Here is a 21827-nt window from a genome sequence, read left to right on the forward strand (position 1 = left end):
CGGAGGTGGCAGGAGCGCGGCACTGCCCGGGGCTGCCGCCAGACATCGGTGCAGGTACGGGGACCCCAGGGGAGCGTGGCACGGTGACACCGCGGCTGGGACAGCGGGGGGACACGGCTGGCAGGTCCTGTGGGGCTCCGGGAGCTGCATTTCTCCCCGGGAGCAGCGCGGTGCCACGGCCGCCCCTCGGCCGAAGCTGCCCGGGATGCCGGCACGGAGCAGCCTCCGGGGCTGGCGGAGCCGCCTTTTCACCTGAAACCACATCCAAGGAGCTGGAAAATAGGGCGAGCGGAGGGAAACTCATGGCTCGGGCACGTCCTGGGAGCTGGGGAAATAACCCTCGAGAGGCTTTAATGATCCACCCGGCCGGAGAGCGGGGGCGTTTCCGGCGTGCCGGGGCCGGGAGGTGACACCCGCCCACCCCTCAGCCCATCACTGTCGCCTGTCGCGATGGGTAACACGGGCTGGCCCGGGGGCGATGCCGGAGCGGGGTTGGCGTCCCCGGAGCGGCTCTGGCTGAGGTCCCAGTGGGACACTGGGATCGGGGAAACAACAGCAGCACCCACGGGAGGGGTTACGGGACCGTGCGCCAGCCCCGGGAAGGGGACAGGGGTCAGGCTGGTCCTGTCCCCGCCGGTTCCTGCGTGGGAAGGAGCAGGAGGACACCGAGGTGAGCAGGAACCCCCAGCTGTGGGCACTGCCCGTGCCCGACCTGCCGGGCGCTCCCAGCGCTCTCACCAATTCCTGCGCTGAGCGGAGCTCGGCGCTGAGCCGGTGATTTCAGGAACAAAACAACAAAACCTCCAGAGAATTCCCGTGGCAGAGCTCGGATCAGCCAGGGACATAAATCTCCGCGTGTTTCACCACCCTGGGCCAAACCCTCGTGGCGCTGTGCCCGGTGCTCCTTAAACCTGACTTCTGTTCAGCCATGCAAACCTCCAATGGACCAGAACATCATTTTTGGGGTGAGAAAATTTCGCTTTGGGGCTTCTTAGCCCCCGACAGCACCGCGGGGATGCTTTAGAGCCGGGAGACCTCCGGGATGGGTCAGTCCCTGCGGGGCCCGGCTGGTTCATTCCAGGTGTTGATTTGGGGGACATCCCGTGGGTGGGCTCGCTGAGGTGTGGGGCAGTGATTGAAAGATCTCCTGTACCTTTGGCCCTCGCTAGCCCTCCCGGCCCCCCAGGGAGCTCCGGGCTGGGGCCAGAGCAGGGTTTGGCAGTCCAGGCTGTCCACCCGTGTGGCTGGGGCTGGCAGGGAGCCCTGGCACCAACTTCAGCCTGTTCCCGCCTCCCCAAAGTGCAGTTTTTATCTCTAATTACTGAGGTGATGAGTGAGGTTTGTCAACAGCTTTCTTGGAACTGAGGTTTCTTGGATACCTCCTCGAAAATATTTTTCCAGTGCTTTGAACCACCTTTTTTTGCCCTTTTCCCCCTGCTCCAGGCCCTGGCATGAGGCAGCATTCCCAGCCGCCTTTGCAGGGCACTCAGCCCTGTGGAGTGTCCTGCCTGTGCCAGCTGCAGGTGCTTAACAAGCTGTGCTTTTGTTTGGCACTCTTTGGGAACTGGGATGCTTTGGAGCTGCTGAGTGCAGCCTGGTCAGGGGTCATGGTGACATGGTGACATGGTGGGGACATGATGGATCAGCAGCTTCAGGCCTAATCCTGAGCATGAGGGGACCAGGATAACCACAAATAAACCCAGGAGTTCCAGTGTGTCTTGGTGAGACTCAGGGCAGGGTCCAGCCCTGACGTCGCTGGTCTGGAAGCAGCAAGCCCAGGAAAACACCTTGGCATTTCTCACTGTCAGCCTCACCTTAAATATCAGTGTCCTGGAGCCAGGAGTGTCCTGGAGCCAGGAGTGAGGGCAGAGGATGCTTTGAGCCTCTGATCAGAGCCCTGAGGGCACAGCACAGTCATTACTGGCCCTGAGCACTCCCTGGGACCCCCCACCCATTGCCCTGGGCTTGGGAAGCTCAGCCAGGGTTCAGTTCTAAACTAAGCCCCCAAGGTGGGTCTGGCTGCAGCTTGGCCACATTCCTGGGCCTTGCTGTGGACCCCTGGCCTTGGAGCTGTCGTGTCCCAATGGATGGATTGTGTCTCACCTTGGCCTTTGTCCCCTTGGCAGTCCTGACTCTCGACTTCCCAGCCTGAATCTGGATCTCCTCACCAGGAGCTTGGTTGAGGCTCAGGGCTCATCCTGGCTGCCACCCCTGGCCCTGCCCTGGTTGCCCGTGGTTGGGACCTTGGAATGGTTGGGTTGGACCTTAGAGCTCATCCCATTCTAACCCTGCCATGGCAGGGACACCTTCCACTGTCCCAGGCTGCTCCAAGCCCCATCCAACCTGGCCTGGGAACACTTCCAGGGAAGGGAGCAGGGTTTGTGAGCAGGTGACTCAGTTTTCTCCATCCTGGATACCCTGAGGTTCATCTTCTCTCCTGGTTGATTTTCCCTATGGAGCAGCTGCCTCCACTGGGTCCCTATCCCTTTTTGTTGATGGTCTCTGAGGAGATCCCCCATATCCCAATCCCTCTGCTAGGAGGAGACAGGGCAATGTGCTTGCCAGGAGCAGGAGATGGAGGGGTTTGGTGTCCCTCCTTTGTCCCCTCCTTTGTCCCTCTGCAATCAGATCCAGCCCTGTCTGTCTGCAGGGAAAGGTGTCCCCAGCTGGGAGCACCCCTGGGACAAGGACACTATTGGGGTCACAGCGGGGAGATTTGCATTTCTCTGATTGTGTCAAATCCTATTTTGCCTAAACTAAGTGGTCACAGCCAATCTGGGCACTGAGGGGCTTTCTGTGTGGAAGAGATCTCATCCCTCCAGGTATCCACCTGCTCCTCCTGCTCCCCCTTATCTGTGGGACAAATGGGAGTAGGAGCTTTGGGGTGTAGCAGGAGTGTCCCACCACCCCCAGCAGCTCCCTGAAACCCTCCTTTTCTCCTCAGCCATGCTGAGAAAACCAAGCAAGCAGCATTTGGGGTTCAGATTTGCCCAGAGCAGCTGTGGCTGCCCCTGGATCCTGGCAGTGTCCAAGGCCAGGCTGGATGGGGCTTGGAGCAGCCTGGGACAGTGGAAGGTGTCCCTGCCATGGCATGAGATGGCACTGGATGGGCTTTAAGGTCTCTCCCAACCCAAACCATTCTGGGATTGTGTGTGCTGAGCTCAGGGACATCATTTAAGATCCAAGGACAGTGACAGCACTAAGTCCTGGGTGGTAAAGGAGGATTTTGTGGATCAAAGCTTTTTCTGGGCAAGCTGTTGGCTGTAGGGATCAAGGTGCTGTGGGTGTTTGGGTTTCTTTGACCTGGAATGAGGATGGATGCTCATCCAGTGGTATCTGTGAGTGTGTTGGGACAAACCAATATCCACAGGAGCAAGAGAGAAGTTGATACTTTGGGTAAAAGAGTGGAAAAAGTGATCAAAGGAGAGAGATAAGAAATAACGGCAGGGACTGACTTCTGGTGGGATTATTTAATAATAAGGTAATTAATGCTTTATCCCTCACTGGCTCTTTTCATGTGAGGATCACAAAGCGCTTCACAAACATTAATTAATCTTCCTTACCATCCCTGCAGGAAGGTCACGGAGCCACCGAGCGTGAGGGAAATCTTGTCATTGATGGAGCTGGCAGATCTCCCAGCACAGTGGGAGCTTGGGTGGGATGGCAGGACAGGGAGAACTCCAGCTCCTCACCAATGACTTCAAATGATTTCCTGTAACTTGCCCAGAGGGCAAAACTGTCTTTGAGTTGTCACAGGCAGGTGGGATGGGCAAAGGCTGCCTCCCACAGGGTGTCCTGCCCTGGAACCTTGGGAAGCTGGAGCATCCCAGTGGGATCACACTGTCCCTGCTCAGTGTTCCAAATATCTGTGGTTGTCCTTGTCCCCAGGTCCTGGCAGTGGTGCCAGCATGGCTGAGCAGGAGCCAGCCACAGGCTGTCCAGGGGGCAAGCAGCGGCTGCCAGGTCAGTGTGCCAGGGTGTGGGTTGGGGATTTTCCCGGCTTTCAGACACTTCATGAGGAAGTTGAATGTGGGACATGGTTGTGAAATGGGGAAGAAGAAGATCTGGGGTGAGGATGGACTTGGTGGGAACAGGGCTGGGATTTTTCCTGCTTGGCAGGGTCTGCACTGGGATGGCAAAAATGAAATTGGGAGAGGAATGACTGTGACCAGAACAGCAAAGACTGGGGGCTCATCCTGCACATGGCCTGAGCACGCTGTGAACCAAGCCCTGAGCCCAAGGGGCGACCCTGAGCCCGGGGGAGGTGTGGGCAGCACCCCTGCAGCTCTGGAATGTTCTGGTCTCCTGCTGGCTCTGTCCCCTGTCACTGACCCTGAGACCCAGCCCTGGCCCAGCTCCCAAGGTCCCCCTGCCCTTGGACAGCCACCCCAGCAGTGGCCATGGCTGTGCCCTGCAGTGCAGGCTGCTGGCTCCCAGGGGAATGGGTCAATGTCCTCTTGCTTTTGCAGCTTTCACCTGGGAGGTGAGGGCCAACGACCGCAGCTACCACAGGCAGTTCAAGAAGAAATTTGCCTTCTGCCTGAGCAAGAGGAAATACTCGGTGAGCCAGGAGGGCCCTGGGCTTCCCTGAGCCTGTGCTGTTTGGGGGGACACGGCAGAGATGCTCCAGAGGGGTCCCCAGAGGGGTGGAGGGTCACACACACAAGAAAAGTGCTCCTCCCTCCCTGCCTGGTGCCCCCTGAGCTGTCAGAGAAGGAGCAGTGCTCTGTGAAGGAAACTTTTTAGTCTGGTGGTCTCATCAAGAGAAAGGCTTTTCAAAAAGTGTTGAGTGAGCAAAACCAGATTTTAAATTTTTTCAGCTATATAACATCGAGGTCAGTGAGCTGGGCTTTAGATTGCAGTCAGAATCACAGAATATTCTGAGTTGGAAGGGACCCACAAGAATCCAAGAGTCCAACTCTTATTGAATGGCCCACATAGGGAACAAACCCACAAGCAAATGATTTTTTTCTCAATTTTACACAGCCCTTGGATCTGATAAATCCCTATTCTCCCTTATGGCTTTGATAATTTTGTTAAGGCATCTCTTGTGCTATGAGAAACCCTAAGAACACCAGAATATTTTGGCATTGGCTGTGAATCCCCTCTCCCCTGCAGGGCAATGCCATCAGGACAGCCAAGTACAACGTGCTCACCTTCCTGCCCCTGAACCTCTACGAGCAGTTCCACCGCATGGCCAACGTCTACTTCGTCTTTGTCATCCTCCTGCAGGTGGGGTGGGCACAGCGAGTGTGTGCCAGGCTGTGCCCAAGGAGGGGGCTCTGGAGCTCACAGCAGGGAAACTGGGATAAAAGGTTTCCCAGGATGTGGCTTTTCTGTGGTGTTTGGTGTCTGTGGGGAGCTCTGGGGGGTTAAATTAAAGCCTCCCAGCTTCAGGAGGACGTGGAGCTGCTGGAGCCAGGCCAGAGGAGGCCACGGAGATGCTGCAAGGGCTGGAGCCCCTCTGCTCTGGGGACAGCCTGGGAGAGCTGGGGGTGCTCACCTGGAGAAGAGAAGGCTCCAGGGAGAGCTGAGAGCCCCTTGCAGGGCCTGAGGAGGCTCCAGGAGAGCTGGAGAGGGACTGGGGACAAGGGATGGAGGGACAGGACACAGGGAATGGCTTCCACTGCCAGAGGGCAGGGCTGGATGGGATATTGGGCAGGAATTGTTCCCTGGGAGGGTGGGCAGGCCCTGGCACAGGGTGCCCAGAGCAGCTGTGGCTGCCCCTGGATCCCTGGCAGTGTCCAAGGCCAGGCTGGGCAGGGCTTGGAGCAGCCTGGGACAGTGAAGGTGTCCCTGCCATGGCAGGGGTGGCACTGGATGTGCTTTGAGGTCCCTCCCAACCCAAACCTCTCCATGGTTCTATAAAATGGGTTTGGTTTGCATGTAGACAAAGCTCACACTGATCACACCAAAACAGAAATTGATCCCTCCAAATTAAGAGACCTAGGAGCATTTCCCACCTCAAAAAGAGATGAAAACAGATGAAAATCCATCAAAAGAGGTTTCTGCAACAAAGATATTGATTTGGTGATTTTGAGATAGGTTCCTGCCACCCTCAGGCACTGGCTTGGGTATGAGGGAGTCACTCAATCACTCCAAGTGTCCCAAGGTGGGACAGGAGTTGTGTCAGTGGTGTAAAATTCTCCTTGTCCAGACTTTCCCTGAGATCTCCACGCTGCCCTGGTACACTCTGCTGTTCCCCCTGAGCTGCCTTCTCCTCATCCGGGGGCTGCGAGACCTCATCGATGACATCGTGAGTGGGGGGGGTGGCCCTGGGGACATCGCCAGGGAGGGGCCCCTTTGCTGGGAGCTGAGCTGAGGAGCTCAGGGGTTGCTGCCATCCATCAGTCCTGAGCTGTTATCTACTCTACCACATCCACATTTGGTTTTATTTTCCCTCGGGAAAGATGTTTCACCCTGGCTACTTTCCTTGGTGCCCAACCCCCCATTTCTGCCATCTTTAACACCTTGACCACGGGCTGTAGTGCCAGGTTGGCCCCCAGAAATACCTGGGGGGAATTCAGCCTCTTTATTCATCATCTTCCTATGGCTCAGCACGCAGGTCTGGGGCTGGGGAGGGAGCTGGTGGCATCAGGGGGGTTGTTTTAGTGGGACAGGACAGCCTGGCATGGCCCATGCCTTCCCTTGGCCCCTCTGTGTCTCCTGTGTGCAGGGCCGGCACCGGAGCGACAGGAGCATCAACAGCAGGCCCTGTGAAATCCTGGCTGGGAGCAGGTGAGGGGCTCTGGGGGGCTCTGGGGGGCTGTGCCTGTGTTTTCCACACCTGTGAGGAACAAGGAGCAGCTGCAGTGCTGAGAACCCTTGAGCAGCTGAGAAGGGGTTTGGTGGGACTGTCCCAGGCTCTGCAAGCTCCCAAAATGTGCCACAGATCCTCCTGTAGGATTCATCAGGACAGCAGGTTTAAAAAAGCCCCAGTTTGCTGTGTTGTGCTGGGGGAGGCTTTCCTTGGCCACAGATTTCCTCCAGGTTATCACATCCAACCCACAGAGCTGTGTCCCTGCTCAGCACTGCTCCAGAGCAAAATGAGCTTTTCCCACCTGTGCTCAGGGTGCTGAAAGTTCCTGTCCCCTGTAGGTACAGGGACATGGATGTGACACATGGGTCCTGTGCCACCCTCTGTGCTCAGCCCTCTGGAGGTGGCACAGGAATCTGGAGACCCAAATCCTGCAGGAATGTGGGACAGGCACGGGCTGAAACACCCCCAGCCCCCAGCCCCACTGCTCTGCAGGGACAAAAAGTTGTCCCCTGAATCCTCCCACAGCTTCCGCTGGCAGAAGTGGCGCGACATCTGCGTGGGGGACATCGTCCGGCTGCGCAAGGACAGCGTCGTCCCGGTGAGGGCTGCCAGAGCCGGCTGTGCCCTGGGGGAAATCCCTGACCAGGGGCTCATCCTGCTGCTCTCTCCCTGTTTTTTGCTCCTCAAGGCTGACCTGCTCCTGCTGTGCAGCTCTGAGCCCAGCAGCCTGTGCTATGTGGAGACCGCTGACATTGATGGGTGAGGACAGGGACAGGGACAGGGACCCTGCTCTTGGGGACTCCCCAGTGCTGGGAGGGTTCAGCAGAAACCACAAGATGTGGGAAATCCTCCAAAGCCCAAACCTGCAGACAACCCAGAAATGTGAATTTGAGCCCCAAATTTTGAAAATAGAGGAGTCCAAGAGCTCTGCTGAGGGTTCCACAGAACACTGTGTCCAGTGTCTCCATCTCCCAGCTCCTTCCCGGCCTGTCCTCCCCGCTCCCTGTGCAGGCTGATTTAATGGCAGGGTCCCTGCACGAGTGGCATGACAGGTCCCTCTCTGGTATTTCACTGCCACCACTTGTGTAATTACCTGATAATTAATGGCTGTCTCTGTCCTATGGGCCCAACAGGAGGATGAACAGCTCTGTCACCCCACAGGGTTGTTTTTTATTCTCCTTTCCCTGGCTCCTGCTCACAGGGAAACAAACCTGAAGTTCAGACAGGCCCTTCTGGTCACCCACCAGGAGCTGGGGAGCGAGGAGAGCATGGCTGCCTTTGATGGTGAGTCTGCTGGGTGGGGAGGATGTGGCCAATCCCCCTGGGATGGGATGGATTCAGCCTTGGGAATTCTCTGCTCCCCTGTCCCCATCAGCCCTACAAGAGGCTGGCAGCCAAAGGCCTCATGGGGAGGCACTTCCCATCACTTCTGTGATGGATCCATCAGACTTGTGCACCTTCCTCTTGCCCTGGGTCTTGATTTTCCCACTGGAACCAACCTTTGTTCCCAGACCTGAGCTCAGCCCTCGCTGCTCCTCCACAGGGTGCAGAACTCCCCTCTCAGAGGCCTTGGGGATGGAGGGGTTGTGTTTGTACCTTCTCCAATTCACAGCCCAGCGAGGTCCCAGCACCCATTACCCTTAACCTGAACCACCCAAATCCCACCTAGAGACCCCCTGACAAACCCTGGCTCTCTCCGAGCACCCCTATTTGGGGGGACACGTGGGGCTGAGAAGGGAGGAAGGCTCTCCCTGGCCCTGACATTCCCTGAGAGCTTGGCAGGGATCAGAGCTCAGCACCCACCCCCTGCCCTTGCCCCTCACCTGGAACTTGGGTCAGGGCCCCTACATGAGGCCACACTGATGGTCAAGGTCATTCCCAGGTGCTCCCTTGGCTGAGAGAAGGGTAGTGGGGTGTGTATCCTACAAAACACCCAGGATGTGCTTTGACATCTTCCCAGAGGAAAAGCAGAGCAGGGTTCCAAGTCCTGAAGGAAGGCTCTCCCTGCCCCCTGACATTCCCTGAGAGGGGAGGAAGGCTCTCCTTGACCCTGATGTTCCTGAGAGGGGAGGAAGGCTCTCCTGGCCCTGACATTCCCTGAGAAGGGAGGAAGGCTCTCCTTGCCCCCTGACATTCCCTGAGAGGGGAGGAAGGCTCTCCTGGCCCTGACATTCCCTGAGAAGGGAGGAAGGCTCTCCTTGCCCCCTGACATTCCCTGAGAGGGGAGGAAGGCTCTCCTGCCCCTGACATTCCCTGAGAAGGGAGGAAGGCTCTCCTTGCCCCCTGACATTCCCTGAGAGGGGAGGAAGGCTCTCCTGGCCCTGACATTCCCTGAGAAGGGAGGAAGGCTCTCCTTGCCCCCTGACGTTCCCTGAGAGGGCAGGAAGGCTCTCCCTGACCCCTGACATTCCCTGTGGCAGGGCAAGTGACATGCGAGGAGCCCAACAGCCGCCTGCACAGCTTCACGGGCACCCTGCGCTGGCAGGGCCGCAGCCACGGCCTGGACAGCGAGCGCATCCTGCTGCGGGGCTGCCGCGTGCGCAACACCGCCCTGTGCTACGGCCTGGTGCTCTACGCAGGCGAGTGTCCCTGCCCGGCCCGGGGCACCAATCCCCGGCACCACGGGGGTTTTATGGGTGGGGTGGGCAGGGCTCAGCTCAGCCAGAGATGCTTCTCCTTCCCTGTGCCAGCCTGGATGTCCATGGTCTTATTCTGATGCTTTTCCAGGCCTTCCCACCTGTTTCTTGTCCCACCCCACGCTCTTCCTTGGCAGGCTTTGACCAGAAAGGGTTTCAGCTTCTCTCCAGCCTCTGAACCAGGCTGATCTGTGGTACCAGTGAACCACTGTGGCATCAGTGAACCTCTGTGGCTTTTCTTTTTTGGTCCCTGGTGGTATTTGCCAGGACCACAGAGTGCTAACGTGTAGCAGTATGTCAGAAAAGCTCACATTTAGCCAACAGAGAAAAACCGAAGGCCTTACTTGACGAGTTCCACAAGAATCTTTATCTCATGCCAAGGGTGGTCAAGCAGGGATCTCTCAGAACAAAGGGCAGACAGCTATACTTAGAGGTTTAAGGAGGATTCAAACTACAACCAATAAAAGTTTATACAAAGAACAGCATCCAATCTGAGTGAGAAGTTCTAAATGTAAACTGACCAATTACACAAACTAATTTCTAACCAATTATCTTCCAAAGTGTTAGGAGAGTGACCAAATTCTTAAGGAATTTGGCTCAACCTTGGTATACAGGATGCCTTACCTATTATAGCAAGTGCCAGGGGAAGATGGCTTTGGAGGAATTGTATCATCCACAAATCTCCTCTTTGTTCCTCCTGTTCCCACCACAGTCTCATCTCCCTGGCTTTGAGATGACCAATGCCCACTGTAGGTCTCACCAGCATTCCCAGCTGGCACAAGGTGGAGGAACTGCTGTGGTGTGTCTTGGTGGTGTTGGGACCTCTCCTCATCCCAGATCCAACCCAGCCAGAGCAGATCAGATCAGGGCTGGGGAGCTGTGAGAGGGCTGAGAGCTGCCATGAGCACCACAATTAGAGAGTGCAGCTCAATGGGCACTGGTGGAGGGAGGGTCTCTGGGCTCTTCAGGGGAGGGGAGGTGTCGCTATAGAGGGAAGCAGCCTCACTGACCTGCAGGAGAACCTTCTGGAAACTTGCATTTTTACTTGGGAAATGTTTCCTGCCCAGGGTTGGATTCTAAAATTATGAGGAACTCTGGAAAGATCAAGCAGAAGAAAACCAAGCTGGACCATCTGATGGACCGACTGGTGGTTGTGGTGGGTGTGGTGCAAACACCTCTGCCCTGCTCCTGGGCTGGCTCACAGGGCTCCTCGTGAGAGGCCTGGGTGGTGCTTGGGTGGTGCTGTTTTTCTTCATCTTGCAGTATTTGGTCCAAAATGTCTTGGGTTTAACATGTTCAGAGAATCAGAGAATCCCAGAATGGTTTGGGCTGAAAGGGACCGTGGAGATCATCCCATTCCACCCCTGCCATGGCAGGGACACCTTCCACTGTCCCAGGCTGCTCCAAGCCCTGTCCAACCTGGCCTTGGACATTTCCAGGGATCCAGGGACAGCCACAGCTGCTCTGGGCACCCTGTGCCAGGGCCTGCCCACCCTCCCAGGGAACAATTCCTGCCCAGTATCCCATCCAGCCCTGCCCTCTGGCAGTGGGAGCCATTCCCTGTGTCCTGTCCCTCCATCCCTTGTCCCCAGTCCCTCTCCAGCTCTCCCTGGAGCCTTCTAGAGGAGAGTCTGGTGGGCTCTGTGATCCTGGGACTTTCTCATCTTGGCATGCTCATGCTGGCTTCCCACCCCAGATCTTCCTGCTGCTGTTGGGGACGTGCCTGGGCCTCGCTGTGGCCTCTGGGTTCTGGGCCAGGACGTTCCAGGAGAAGCACAGCTACCTGGCTGCCCTCTACGAGCACACGAGCCCTGCCCAGCAGGCCTTCCTCAACTTCTGGGGTTTCACCATCCTCCTGAGCATCATCATCCCCATGTCCATGTACATAACGTGAGTGCCACAGAGCTTGGCAGGGATCAGGGCTCAGCACCCACCCCCTGCCCTCACCCCTCAGCTGGAACTTGGGTCAGGGCCCCTAAATGAGGCCACACTGATGGTCAAGGTCATTCCCAGGTGCTCCCTTGGCTGGGAGAAGAGGAGGGCAGTGGGGTGTGTATCCTACAAACACCCAGGATGTGCTTTGACATCTTCCCAGAGGAAAAGCAGAGCAGGGATCCAAGCCCTGGGCTGGTGTTGGGAATCTTGAGGCTGAGGATGGCTCTGAGGAAGGTGCAGCTCCTTGGGAGCACGATCTGAGATATTCCTGGACTTCCCATGGACAGAAGCAGGGTGGGGGAGGACAAGGGCACAGCTGCTCTGTGCAGGCAACAATCACAATTTATGTTGGAAAAAGCTGTTTTCAAACTTTTGGACCCTTCACTGGACATCCAGATCTGTGAATTTGCTCATCAAGGGCCAGAATTTCACAGGGGACCCAGATTTATGGAAATTTGGCCATGAGCAATGAAAAACCCCTAAGGTGGGGACCTCCCCCTGCCCTTCCTCCCTGTGTGTCCCCAGTGCCCCTGGGCTGTGAGGAACCATCTCCTTCTCTTTGTTTTCTCCTCCTGCACTCCCTAGGCTTGAATTTATCTACCTGGTGAACAGTTGTTTTATTAACTGGGATCTGGAGATGTATTATGGTGCCAAGGACATTCCAGCTGAGGCCAGGAGCACCAGCCTCACCGACCAGCTGGGGCAGATCGAGTTCATCTTCTCAGACAAGACGGGCACCCTGACACAGAACATCATGAGCTTCAAGAAATGCTGCATCAACGGGACCATCTATGGTAACCCGGGCTGGGATGGGTTTGTAGGGGCTCAGGTGAACCTGGAGCTGGTTCTTTCTGTCAGGAAAATTAATCCACAAACACCAGAGGTTTATGTCCAAAAAGACAACAGTGGAGTTCTGTCAAATCTGGGCACTTTGAAGACATATGTAGCCGCTCTTTATACTCTTTATATTTATTTATTTATTTATTTTTATTTGTTTAATTTATCTCTTTGGGGTTTTTTGGTTTTAAACAATTTTTTTCTTTTTTTTTTCTTCTACATTTAAAAATTTATTATTTTTAATGATTCTGCTTGGCTTTCCCCCTAAAACCTTGAGAATTCCTAAGTCTTTCCTCTTCTTGTTGCTGTACTTTCTCCAGCTCTTGGCTCACTTTGGGAGCCATCCTGATGCTTAATTAGTGAAATTTAACGAGCAGGGCAGGCCCAAGCTTTAACATGAAGCCATGTTTTCCTGAGATAAGTATCATGTGCTTGAGACAAATGGACAGTGATAAAAGCCAACAGTAGGGCCAAAAAACCCTAGCAAAACTTTTAGGCAGGAATAAGCCAAATTTCCCCTGCCTGGTGTAGAACATTCCAGCTCTGTGGAGCAGCATTGCCCTAATCCCAGCAGTCTTCGGCCAAATGCAGAATCTCCCAGGAAATGCAGCTGAATGTAGACCTGAATTTTTAACATTAAAATCATGGTGAAAATCTGAACAAAAAGCCAAATAAGTGAGGTCTGGATATCCCAGTGGAGTCTGCCAAGGAGCACATGCTGAGCTGGTGCCTTTTTGCTGGTTTTTGAGCTGCAGGAGTCCCTCCAGAGAAGCTGCTCCAAGCACCCTGCCAGCCCTCTGTTAACTGGATTATTTTTATTTTGGCAGGTCCAGGCACAGGCCATGAGAACAAAGAGCCACCGGTGCGTAAGTCCCCAAGTCCCCCTTCGCACCTGCCATGGGCCATCACTGGTGACACTGGTGACACTGGTGACATCAGTGGTGCTGAGGAGCTCAGGGCTCCAGGCTCTCAGAGGGCCCTGGCGAGTTTGCCCCTCCTCAGCAGCTGCTCAGGGCAGGGCACCTGGGGTTATAAAATGATGCAGTTCTGATTTTTAGGTTTTTTTCCACTGCCAGCTATTCTACACTCACCCCCTTAGCGCGGGCAATGCAGAGCTGGCCTGAGTCTGTGCCAGCAGAGTGGCACTGTGTCACCTCCCTGGTGCTCCTGGGGACACAGAGCCCTGTGCTCAGTGCCACCAGGCTCCTGCATCCTGCCTGTGCCTCTTGCAGGGCTTGGGGCTGAGCCGGGAGCACCCCGGGGAGCAGAAGTTGGATGTCTGTGATGTGACACTGCTGGAAGCTGCCCAGAGGGACAATGACCCGGTGCTGAGGGAGTTCCTGAGGCTGCTGGCCCTCTGCCACACCGTCATGGTGGAGGACAGGGGCGGTGGGTTCAGCTGCCCCTCGGGGCTGTGGGACCGTGGTGGGGTTTGGCAGCGCCCAGCAAAGCTCAGCTGTGGGGAGAACTGGGTGTGAGAGCCATGGGGTGGCTCCTGCCTCTGTCCCTGTGTCATGGACTTGTGTTTGGGGCTGTTTTAAAGCTCATGGGTGGGAATAGAAGCACAAGGGGGGATAATTCCATCTGGGACAATGAGCAAAGGGATCATGGAATCCCAGAATGGTTTGGGTTGGGAGGGATCTCAAAACTCATCCAGTTCCATCCTTGCCATGGCAGAGACACCTTTGGGTTAAGGTGTCTGACTATCCCAGGGTGCTCCAAATCCCATCCAGCCTGGCCTTGGACACTGCCAGGGATCCAGGGGCAGCCACAGCTGCTCTGGGCACCCTGTGCCAGGGCCTGCCCACCCTCCCAGGGAACAATTCCTTCCCAGTATCCCATCCAGCCCTGCCCTCTGGCAATGGAAGCCATTCCCTGTGTCCTGGCACCCCAGGCCCTTGCTCCAAGTCCCTCTCCAGACGAGACTGAGTTTCCCCAGCCTGGTAGCTCAGGCTCCAGGGTGTCACAGCTACTGCTGGGCAAGAGCAGGGCATTGCAGCTGTCCCAGTGTGGTTTGGCTGGGAGGCTCTGTGTGTAATCCCTGCTCCTCTCCTGCAGACCAGCTGGTTTACCAGGCAGCCTCCCCAGATGAGGAAGCGCTGGTGTTGGCAGCCAAGAACTTGGGCTACGTGTTCCTGGCCCGGACACAGGACACCATCACCATCAGGGAGCTGGGCAGGACCAGGACCTACGAGGTGCTGGCCATGCTGGACTTCAACAGTGACCGCAAGAGGATGTCTGTGCTGGGTGAGAGGGGTGGGCTGTGCCAGAGGGCCCCTCCAGGGTCCCTTCCGTGCTCAGTCCTACAAGGGATGGCACTGGGATGGCTCCAGGTGGCTCCTAAGGGTCATCCTGGTCATCTCTGTGGGTTTGCTCACTTGGTCAAGGCAGCCAAGAAGGGTTTGAGCAGCCAAGAGAGAGGAAGTGAATCCAGGGCTCAGAGGAGTTGTGTGAGGAGCTGACAGACCCCGAGGTGGTGCAGATCTGGGGATATTCCTGTGCTTCCCTTGGCCACAGATGGAAAAGCACCAGCGAGCCCTGTGGTGCCTTCTGGGGGCCAGCCCAGGCCAGTGTGGCCACTGTGCAGGGACAGTGATGAGTGGGAGCCATCTCTGAGGGGACCTGAGGTGTCCTTCCCTCCCTGGCAGTGCGAGACCCCCAGGGCACCATCCGGCTCTACACCAAGGGTGCTGACTCCGTCATCCTGGAGAGGCTGCAGAGGCGAGGGCACAACGAGAGCCTGACCGAGAGGGCGCTGGATGTGAGTCCCACAGCAGCCCGGGGTGGCTGCACTGCTCTCCTCCTGCTGGCTTTGGGCTGGGTGTGCTGCAGTGAGTGCCCTGCTGCTCTTCCTCCCTCTGCCTTAGGGGTTTTGGTTCTGCCTTCTGCTCTAGGAGCCTCAGCTGCATGTGGGACAGGGGGTAGGAGGGCATGGAATCCACCTTTGGCATTGTGCATGGAGCAGCTGTGTCCTGGGATGCTCGTGGAGATGCTGTAGGGTGGGGGAAGGGATTCAGAGCCCGGAGAGAGGTGCTCAGGTCCTGGAGTGGCTCTGGCTCTGCCATGGCTGGCCTGGGTGATGCCCTGGTCCTGTGAGAGTGATCCTGGGGAGGGAGGAGAGTCCTGATGTCTCCTCCCTGCAGCGCTTTGCAGAGGAGACGCTGAGGACGCTGTGCGTGGCCAGCAGGGAGGTGAGCGAGGCCGAGTTCCACGCCTGGAGCCAGAGGCACCGCGAGGCTGCGGTGCTGCTGCAGGACCGTGCCCAGGAGCTGGACAGGCTCTACGAGGAGATGGAGCAGAACCTGCAGGTGGGATGGGGCTGGGCTCAGGAGGAGCTGTCTGTGCCCCAGAGAGCAGGCTGGTGGGGTTTGGCTCTCCAGGATGAGAAGGTGAAGCGTCCAGCCCAACACCCATTCCCTGGTGGGAGGACAGGTGGAGTTTTCCCCAAGGGAAATGCCAGTGGACACTGGCTTGTCAAGCTGTAGCTGTCAGGTTGTGTCTACCCCCAGCAAGGGCTGCTGGTTGGATCCAGGGGTGATTGCCACCCCTGCCCTGCCCCGTGCCATGACACTGTCACCCCCTCCAGCTGCTCGGGGCCACGGCCATCGAGGACAAGCTGCAAGATGGAGTCCCTGAGACCATCCAGCTGCTAAAACTGGGCAACATCAAAGTGTGGGTGCTGACAGGAGACAAACAAGGTCAGTGGAGGCACCTCCAGACTCCCCCAACACATTTCAGCTTCTCCCCTAACCAGGACCAGAGAGAAGGGCCACTGGGAGTGGGCAGGAACTGGTCCTGCTGCTCCCTTGACCCCCCAATAGCAGCACATCCCACCTGCCTGGGGAAACTGAGGCAGGGGAGGGAAGCTGCTGCCCACCAAGGGCTCTTGGAGCCAAGGGCTGGGGGCTGCCCTGGGCTGGGGGGCAGCACCATTGACAGGGGGGTGTTGCAGAGACGGCGATGAACATCGGCTACGCCTGCAGGCTGCTGACGGACGACATGGAGATCCTGGAGGAGAAGGAGGTCAGGTGAGGAACTGTCACCTCCTGGCTCAGGACAGTGCTGTCCCTGCTGAGGATGCTCTAGGGCACAGAACCAGGGCAAGGTGGGCAGAGCTCACCAGAGTTCAGCCAGAGATGCTTCTCTTTGCCTGTGCCAGCTTGGATGTCCATGGTTTTACTCTGATGATTTTCCAGGCTTCCCCACCTGTTTCCTGTCCCACCCCATGCTCTTCCTTGGCAGCTTTGACCAAAAAGGGTTTTAGCTTCTCTCCAGCCTCTAAACCAGGCTGGTTTGTGATATCAGTGAACCTCCTCTTTGTTCCTCCTGTTCCCACCACAGTCCCATCTCCCCAGCTTTGAGATGACCAATGCCCACTGTAGGTCTCACCAGCATTCCCAGTGTCCCCAGCTCATGTCCCTTCCTCCCACAGCGAGATCCTCCAGGCTTACTGGGAGAGCAACAACAACCTCAGTGGCAGTGGGGACGCCCCGTGCAGCCGCCGCCTCTCCCAGCAGTGCCCAGAGGCTCCGTGCCACAAGAGAGCCATCATCATCAGCGGGGACTTCTTGGTAAGGTGGCACCTGGGTGCTGTTTTCTGCTCCCTGCCTGCTGGTGGTTCCTGCCCTGGTGGTATCAGAGTCCTGGGTGGCACCAGAATGTGTAGGATGTGGTGCTTCTCCTTCCCAAAAGGTGGGAAAAGCCTGTTTGGGGCTGAAGGGTGAAGGGTGGAGAGAACAACCTTGCACCCAGCATTTGGTGTTGGGGGGCTTTGAGCAAAGTTGCCCAGTGTTCTGGGTGGTGATCACAAGCTCTTGTGGTCATACTGGGACATACTGGGCTCCTGGTCACAGCACCAGCTCTGTGATGAACTTGGAGAAAACCAGAGTCACTCTTTTGGGGCATTGCTGAGGAGCTGAGGGCTCTGAGGGCTCTGTGGTCCCTGCCATGTGTGCTCTCCCCCAAGGACAAAATGCTCCAGACAGGAGAGGTGCGGAAGGAGAAGAAGGGGTGGCCGTGGCGGTGGCTGTGCTGTGATGGGACCGAGACCTCGCAGGACCAGGCAGGGCTGGTGGAGAAGGCCTTTGTGGACCTGGCCAGCAGCTGCCAGGCTGTGATCTGCTGCAGGGTGACCCCCAAGCAGAAAGCCCTGATGGTGCAGCTGGTGAAGAAGCACAAGAAGGCTGTCACCTTGGCCATTGGGGACGGGGCCAACGATGTCAACATGATCAAAAGTGAGGCTTGGGCAGGGGGAGCTTGGGGTTCTGCTGCTGTGTCCCACTGGTGATGGTGGTGCCCCATTTGTCATCTCCTCACCCTCCTCTTTGGGATGAGGAACTGGGAGGGAAAGCCCCAAAGCTGTTCCCCACGCTGCTGTGCTGGGAGGGGACCGAGAGGCGTAGGACAGGGACCAGCCTGAGATAAGTGCAGAGTGACCCACGTGCTTTTGGTATCTGGGATGAGCCTTGAAGAACCTTCAAAGCCAACGTGGGCAGCTGGCAGAGCCATCCCTGCCCCTCCCAGGGCACAGGGCTGTGCTCTTGGCACACCACACCTGGAATATTCAGGACGTGGGATAGAAGTGGCTTGTCCCCTTTGTCATTCCTGGATTCACATTCCTGGGGACAGCCCACGGGGAAATCAAGCCCCCAGCTGCCCCCAAACCTCCTCATGTGCATTTACCACCCGCAGCTGCAGATATTGGGGTGGGCATCAGCGGGCTGGAGGGGCTGCAGGCCGTGCAGTGCAGTGACTACGCCCTGGCCCAGTTCTCCTTCCTGCAGCGCCTGCTGCTCGTCCACGGCCGCTGGAATTACCTGCGCATCTGCAAGTTCCTCCGCTGCTTCTTCTACAAGACCTTTGCTGGCCTCCTGACCCAGGTGTGGTTCGCTTTCCACAGCGGATTCACGGCCCAGGTGAGGGATGCAGGAGTCACATCCATCCTGTGGAGGTCTCTACACCAGAGTTACGACTCCCCCTGCTCAGGATCCCCTGCAGGGATCGTGCCTGGCACTGCCTGGAGGACACATGTCTCCACATCACCACTTTGGTCCCCATCACCACTTTGGTCCCCTTCTCTCTCTTGCCACATCCAATTTCTTGTGGCTGCCTGAGACACAACTGGTGATCTGCACTGGTTACCTGCACCAGTTTATTTTACCTGGCTGGATTGGGAAAGCACCCTGGGGAAACTTGGGATCTCCTTGTGAGCTACAGTTCAGTTGGACAGATGCAGGATCCCATGTGCATTAAGCTGCTTTCCTCCAAAATGGAAGCTTTGATCCCAGGGGCCATCATCAAGTGTGACTTGATTTCCAACATATGGAGCTTCAGCCCCTCTCTGTCTGCAGCATGACCCTACAGACAATGTCAGGCTGATGCAGGGGATGGGCCAAGTCCAAGGGGATTTGTGTATTTGGATCTGAGTGTCCTGGACATCCTTTGTGAGTCTTTCCAAAGCACCTCCAAGCTCACAGCTTCTCTGTGTTCCCTTCTAGCCTCTGTATGAGGGCTGGTTCCTTGCACTCTACAATATTTTCTACACTGCCTACCCTGTGCTGTCCGTGGGCCTTTTGGAGCAGGTACGGCTTCCCTCGGCTCACCCAGCCCTGTGCCACCCTGGGCAGGTGGGAATCAGCCCAGCAGTCACTGCACCCATCTCCTCAGCCCTTTGTGCCAGGACACAGCACTGGCAACTCAGGGGGCATTTGGGGCTCATCCTCAGTCCTGGGGTGCCTGCCCCTAGTCATCCCAGAGCCACCGGGCAGAGGGACCCACAGGTGTGGGTCCCAGAGGGTGTGTGGGGTGGGGCAGCCCCATCCTGCTCCCCCAATCTCTGCATCCCCTCTGGGATCTCTCCCAGCAGGACGTGAGTGCCAAGAAGAGCCTGGAGTTCCCTGAGCTCTACATGGTCGGGCAGCAGGACGAGCTCTTCAATTACCGTGTCTTTGGTGTCACCCTCCTGCACGGGGTGGGCACCTCCCTCATCAGCTTCTACATCACACTCTGGGCCTTTGAGGACCATGTTGGCACCAAGGCCGTGGGCGACTACGAGTCCTTCTCTGTCACAGTGGCCCTGTCAGCCCTGCTGTCGGTCCTCATGGAGGTGAGCACTGATCTGCTCCTCCTCATCCTGCCCACAGCAGATCTTCAGGGTCCCTGGGCTCTGGCACTATCCCCAGTGGCTCTGTGTCTGTGGGATGATCTCCCTGGGATGAGGGAGGAATTTGGACACAGCAGGTGAATGGAAAAGGGACAGCATAGCCATGATGAGACTGTGTGCTCTGCTCACTCTGCCCTTGTCCCCACAGATTGTCCTGGACACTCAGTACTGGACAGTGTTGTCCTTCGTGATGGTCACAGCCAGCCTTCTCCTCTTCTGCCTCTTCTCCTTCCTGACCCAAAGCATTGATGCCTTCAGGATAGCCCCTGCCATCTTCCGCTTCCCAGGTGAGGAGCCCTGGGGATCCCCAGGGCCCTTCCCTTCCCTGGCCTTGGTGCTAGGAGCTGTTTCCCACCCTGAAGATCATCTCTTCATTGTCACTTCTTGAACTGCTCTCTTGACATTTAACTCCAGGTGCCATCTCCTCTTCAGAGCCCTCAGCACCTTCCTGGCTGGGTGCCTGTCCCCCCTCTGCCCTCTCCTCCTTCCCTACCCAAACATCACATCTATGTTGACAGATGCCAGCTGGAATGCCCTGACTGACCCCTATGTCCTGCTCGTGGTCCTGCTGTCCCTGGTGGTCAACACCCTCCCCTCGCTCACTGCCCACGCCTTCCGAGCCACCCTGGGCAGAGCCACCACCCAGCAGGTGAGGGCAGGGGGCACTGCCAGGGTTCTGCTGCCCACCAGGGTTGGTGTCTGGGATTGGGTTCCCCAGGGAAGTCTGGATTCTAGTGCTGGGAGCTGTCACCTCTCCTTGGTGGTCCCACTTATGGTGGTCCTTCATGACACTGGTACCAACTCTGACTCCAGGGGCCTCTCCCAAAATTGTTCCATCGCCCAGCAGAGGGGCCTGGGCCAAAAGACCTGACCCAGCCCTTGGATAGGGTCTGCTCTTGGTTGCAGTAAGGAATTGTCCTCCAGGAGCCCCCAGGAGGGTCTGGGGTCTGGTGCAGGTCCTGGTGCCACCCCAGCCTTGGTGGAGCTCACCCCCCCAGGGTTGTGGGTTATACCTTCAGAAGAGTCCCAGGTGGAAGCAGGGGATGAGACTGTGCTCCAGAGCTTTGTGAGCTTTGCAGCATCCTGGGAGAGTCCCCACATCCCTCATCCCAGCATGGAAAAAGGCTGTGGTGGAGCTGGGATCCAAACCCTGCCCTGTGGAGGGTGTCCCTGTGCTTACCCCGTGTCCCACCTTGGGCTGAGGGCAGGTGTCCACAGCCCGTGCGGGAGCAGGGGCTGACACTGCGCTGCAGAGCCTCGCAGATTCCCAGGAGAATCCCCACATTCCTCATGTCCATGGAAAATCCGGGCATTGTAGGGCTGGGAGCCAAACCGTGCCCCTCCGCTCCCTTCCTGTCCCCCCTTGGGGTGAGGGCTCTCCTGGCAGATGTCCCCAGCCCTGATCTCCGCATGTCCTTGCAGAAGATCCACCTGAAGGCCAAGCGGGACCCGGAGCCCTCGGTGGAGCTGCGATCCCACATCCCCCGCGGCTCCTTCTGCCGCCGCTCCAGCTACGCCTTCTCCCACCAGGAGGGCTACGCCGGGCTCATCACCCGCGGGGACAGTCTGCGAGCCAGGGCCACCCCCGGCACCGCCCCGGCTGTGTCACCCCTGTGCCCCACGGGGACCCCGGCTGTGTCCTCCCTGTGTCCCACGGGGACCCCGGCAGTGTCACCCTTGTGCCCCGCAGGGACCCCGGCTGTGTCCCCTCTGTGCCCTGCGGGGACCGCGGCTGTGTCCCCTCTGTGCCCCAAGCGGACCGCGGCTGTGTCCCCTCTGTGCCCCACAGGGACCCCGGCTGTGTCACCCCTGTGCCCCAAGGGGACCCCGGCTGTGTCCCCTCTGTGCCCCACAGGGACCCCGGCTGTGTCACCCCTGTGCCCCAAGGGGACCCCGGCTGTGTCCCCCCTGCCGTGCCCCTCGGTGTAGCTGTCCCGGCCATCAGCCTCCACCCTGCTGGGACAGGGCCGGGCGCACCGGCTGCTCCCCTCCTTTCAGGGGCCTCCTTTAATCCTGTTCGGTGGTTTTGCAGCCTGGGCGCTCCTGCTGCGGGTGCTGAGCCCTGCAGGGCTCGCTGACCCCCACGCTGGGTGCCCGTGGCTTTGCAGAGCTGTGAAAGCCACTGACCGGGGTCACCCCGGGAGCCCCTGGCTGGCAGCCCAGCCCCTTCCCTCTGCCGAGCCCTCGTGTGTGAGGCTCATCCCACCCCAGGCTGGACCCACAACAGCAGCGCTGCTGGCCCGGGCTCATTAACCCAGCTCTGAATTAATTAAATGCCCCGATGGGGAGCAGCAGCAGGGCTGGCTGGGGGTGCGGCCCCTCAGGGCACTGAGCTGCAGCGGCTGAACGAGCAATCTTGTTTTGTGCTCTCCACCAAGGGCTGGTGTCAGTCCTGTGGCTTTTCTGTCACAGAACGGGTCACAGAGTCCCGGTGTGGTTTGGGTGAGACCTTAAAGCTCATCTCAGTCCATCCTGTGCCATGGGCGGGGTCACCTCC

The 21827-nt window shown here is 57.7% G+C and overlaps 1 protein-coding gene across 1 annotated transcript; it reads left to right on the forward strand.

Annotated features, from left to right (window-relative positions):
* ATP8B3 (ATPase phospholipid transporting 8B3) lies at positions 1–21389 on the forward strand. Its single transcript, XM_033081941.1, has 29 exons — positions 1–54; positions 3889–3963; positions 4470–4561; positions 5119–5232; positions 6158–6256; positions 6677–6738; positions 7286–7358; positions 7449–7519; positions 7962–8044; positions 9181–9339; positions 10464–10552; positions 11093–11286; positions 11917–12125; positions 12996–13030; positions 13401–13557; positions 14227–14415; positions 14817–14929; positions 15312–15476; positions 15755–15866; positions 16121–16196; positions 16601–16739; positions 17135–17402; positions 17860–18083; positions 18666–18749; positions 19031–19273; positions 19479–19617; positions 19849–19979; positions 20753–20965; positions 21363–21389. The coding sequence occupies exons 2-29, from the start codon at positions 3909–3911 to the stop codon at positions 21387–21389; spliced, it is 3615 nt and encodes a 1204-aa protein (XP_032937832.1). The 5' UTR covers positions 1–54; positions 3889–3908.
* Positions 21390–21827: the final 438 nt, after the last annotated feature.

This window comes from Catharus ustulatus, chromosome 29 (genome assembly GCF_009819885.2).
Source record: "Catharus ustulatus isolate bCatUst1 chromosome 29, bCatUst1.pri.v2, whole genome shotgun sequence".
In the NCBI taxonomy this organism is placed as follows: domain Eukaryota; kingdom Metazoa; phylum Chordata; class Aves; order Passeriformes; family Turdidae; genus Catharus; species Catharus ustulatus.

Bases quoted from the DNA above. Each gene is read 5' to 3' on its own strand.
- ATP8B3 (XM_033081941.1), top strand. From the start codon at position 3,909: ATGGCTGAGCAGGAGCCAGCCACAGGCTGTCCAGGGGGCAAGCAGCGG. The intron at 10,553-11,092 runs GTGGGTGTGGTG...TTCCCACCCCAG, and splicing joins TGGACCGACTGGTGGTTGTG to ATCTTCCTGCTGCTGTTGGG. The intron at 18,084-18,665 runs GTGAGGGATGCA...GTTCCCTTCTAG, and splicing joins ACAGCGGATTCACGGCCCAG to CCTCTGTATGAGGGCTGGTT.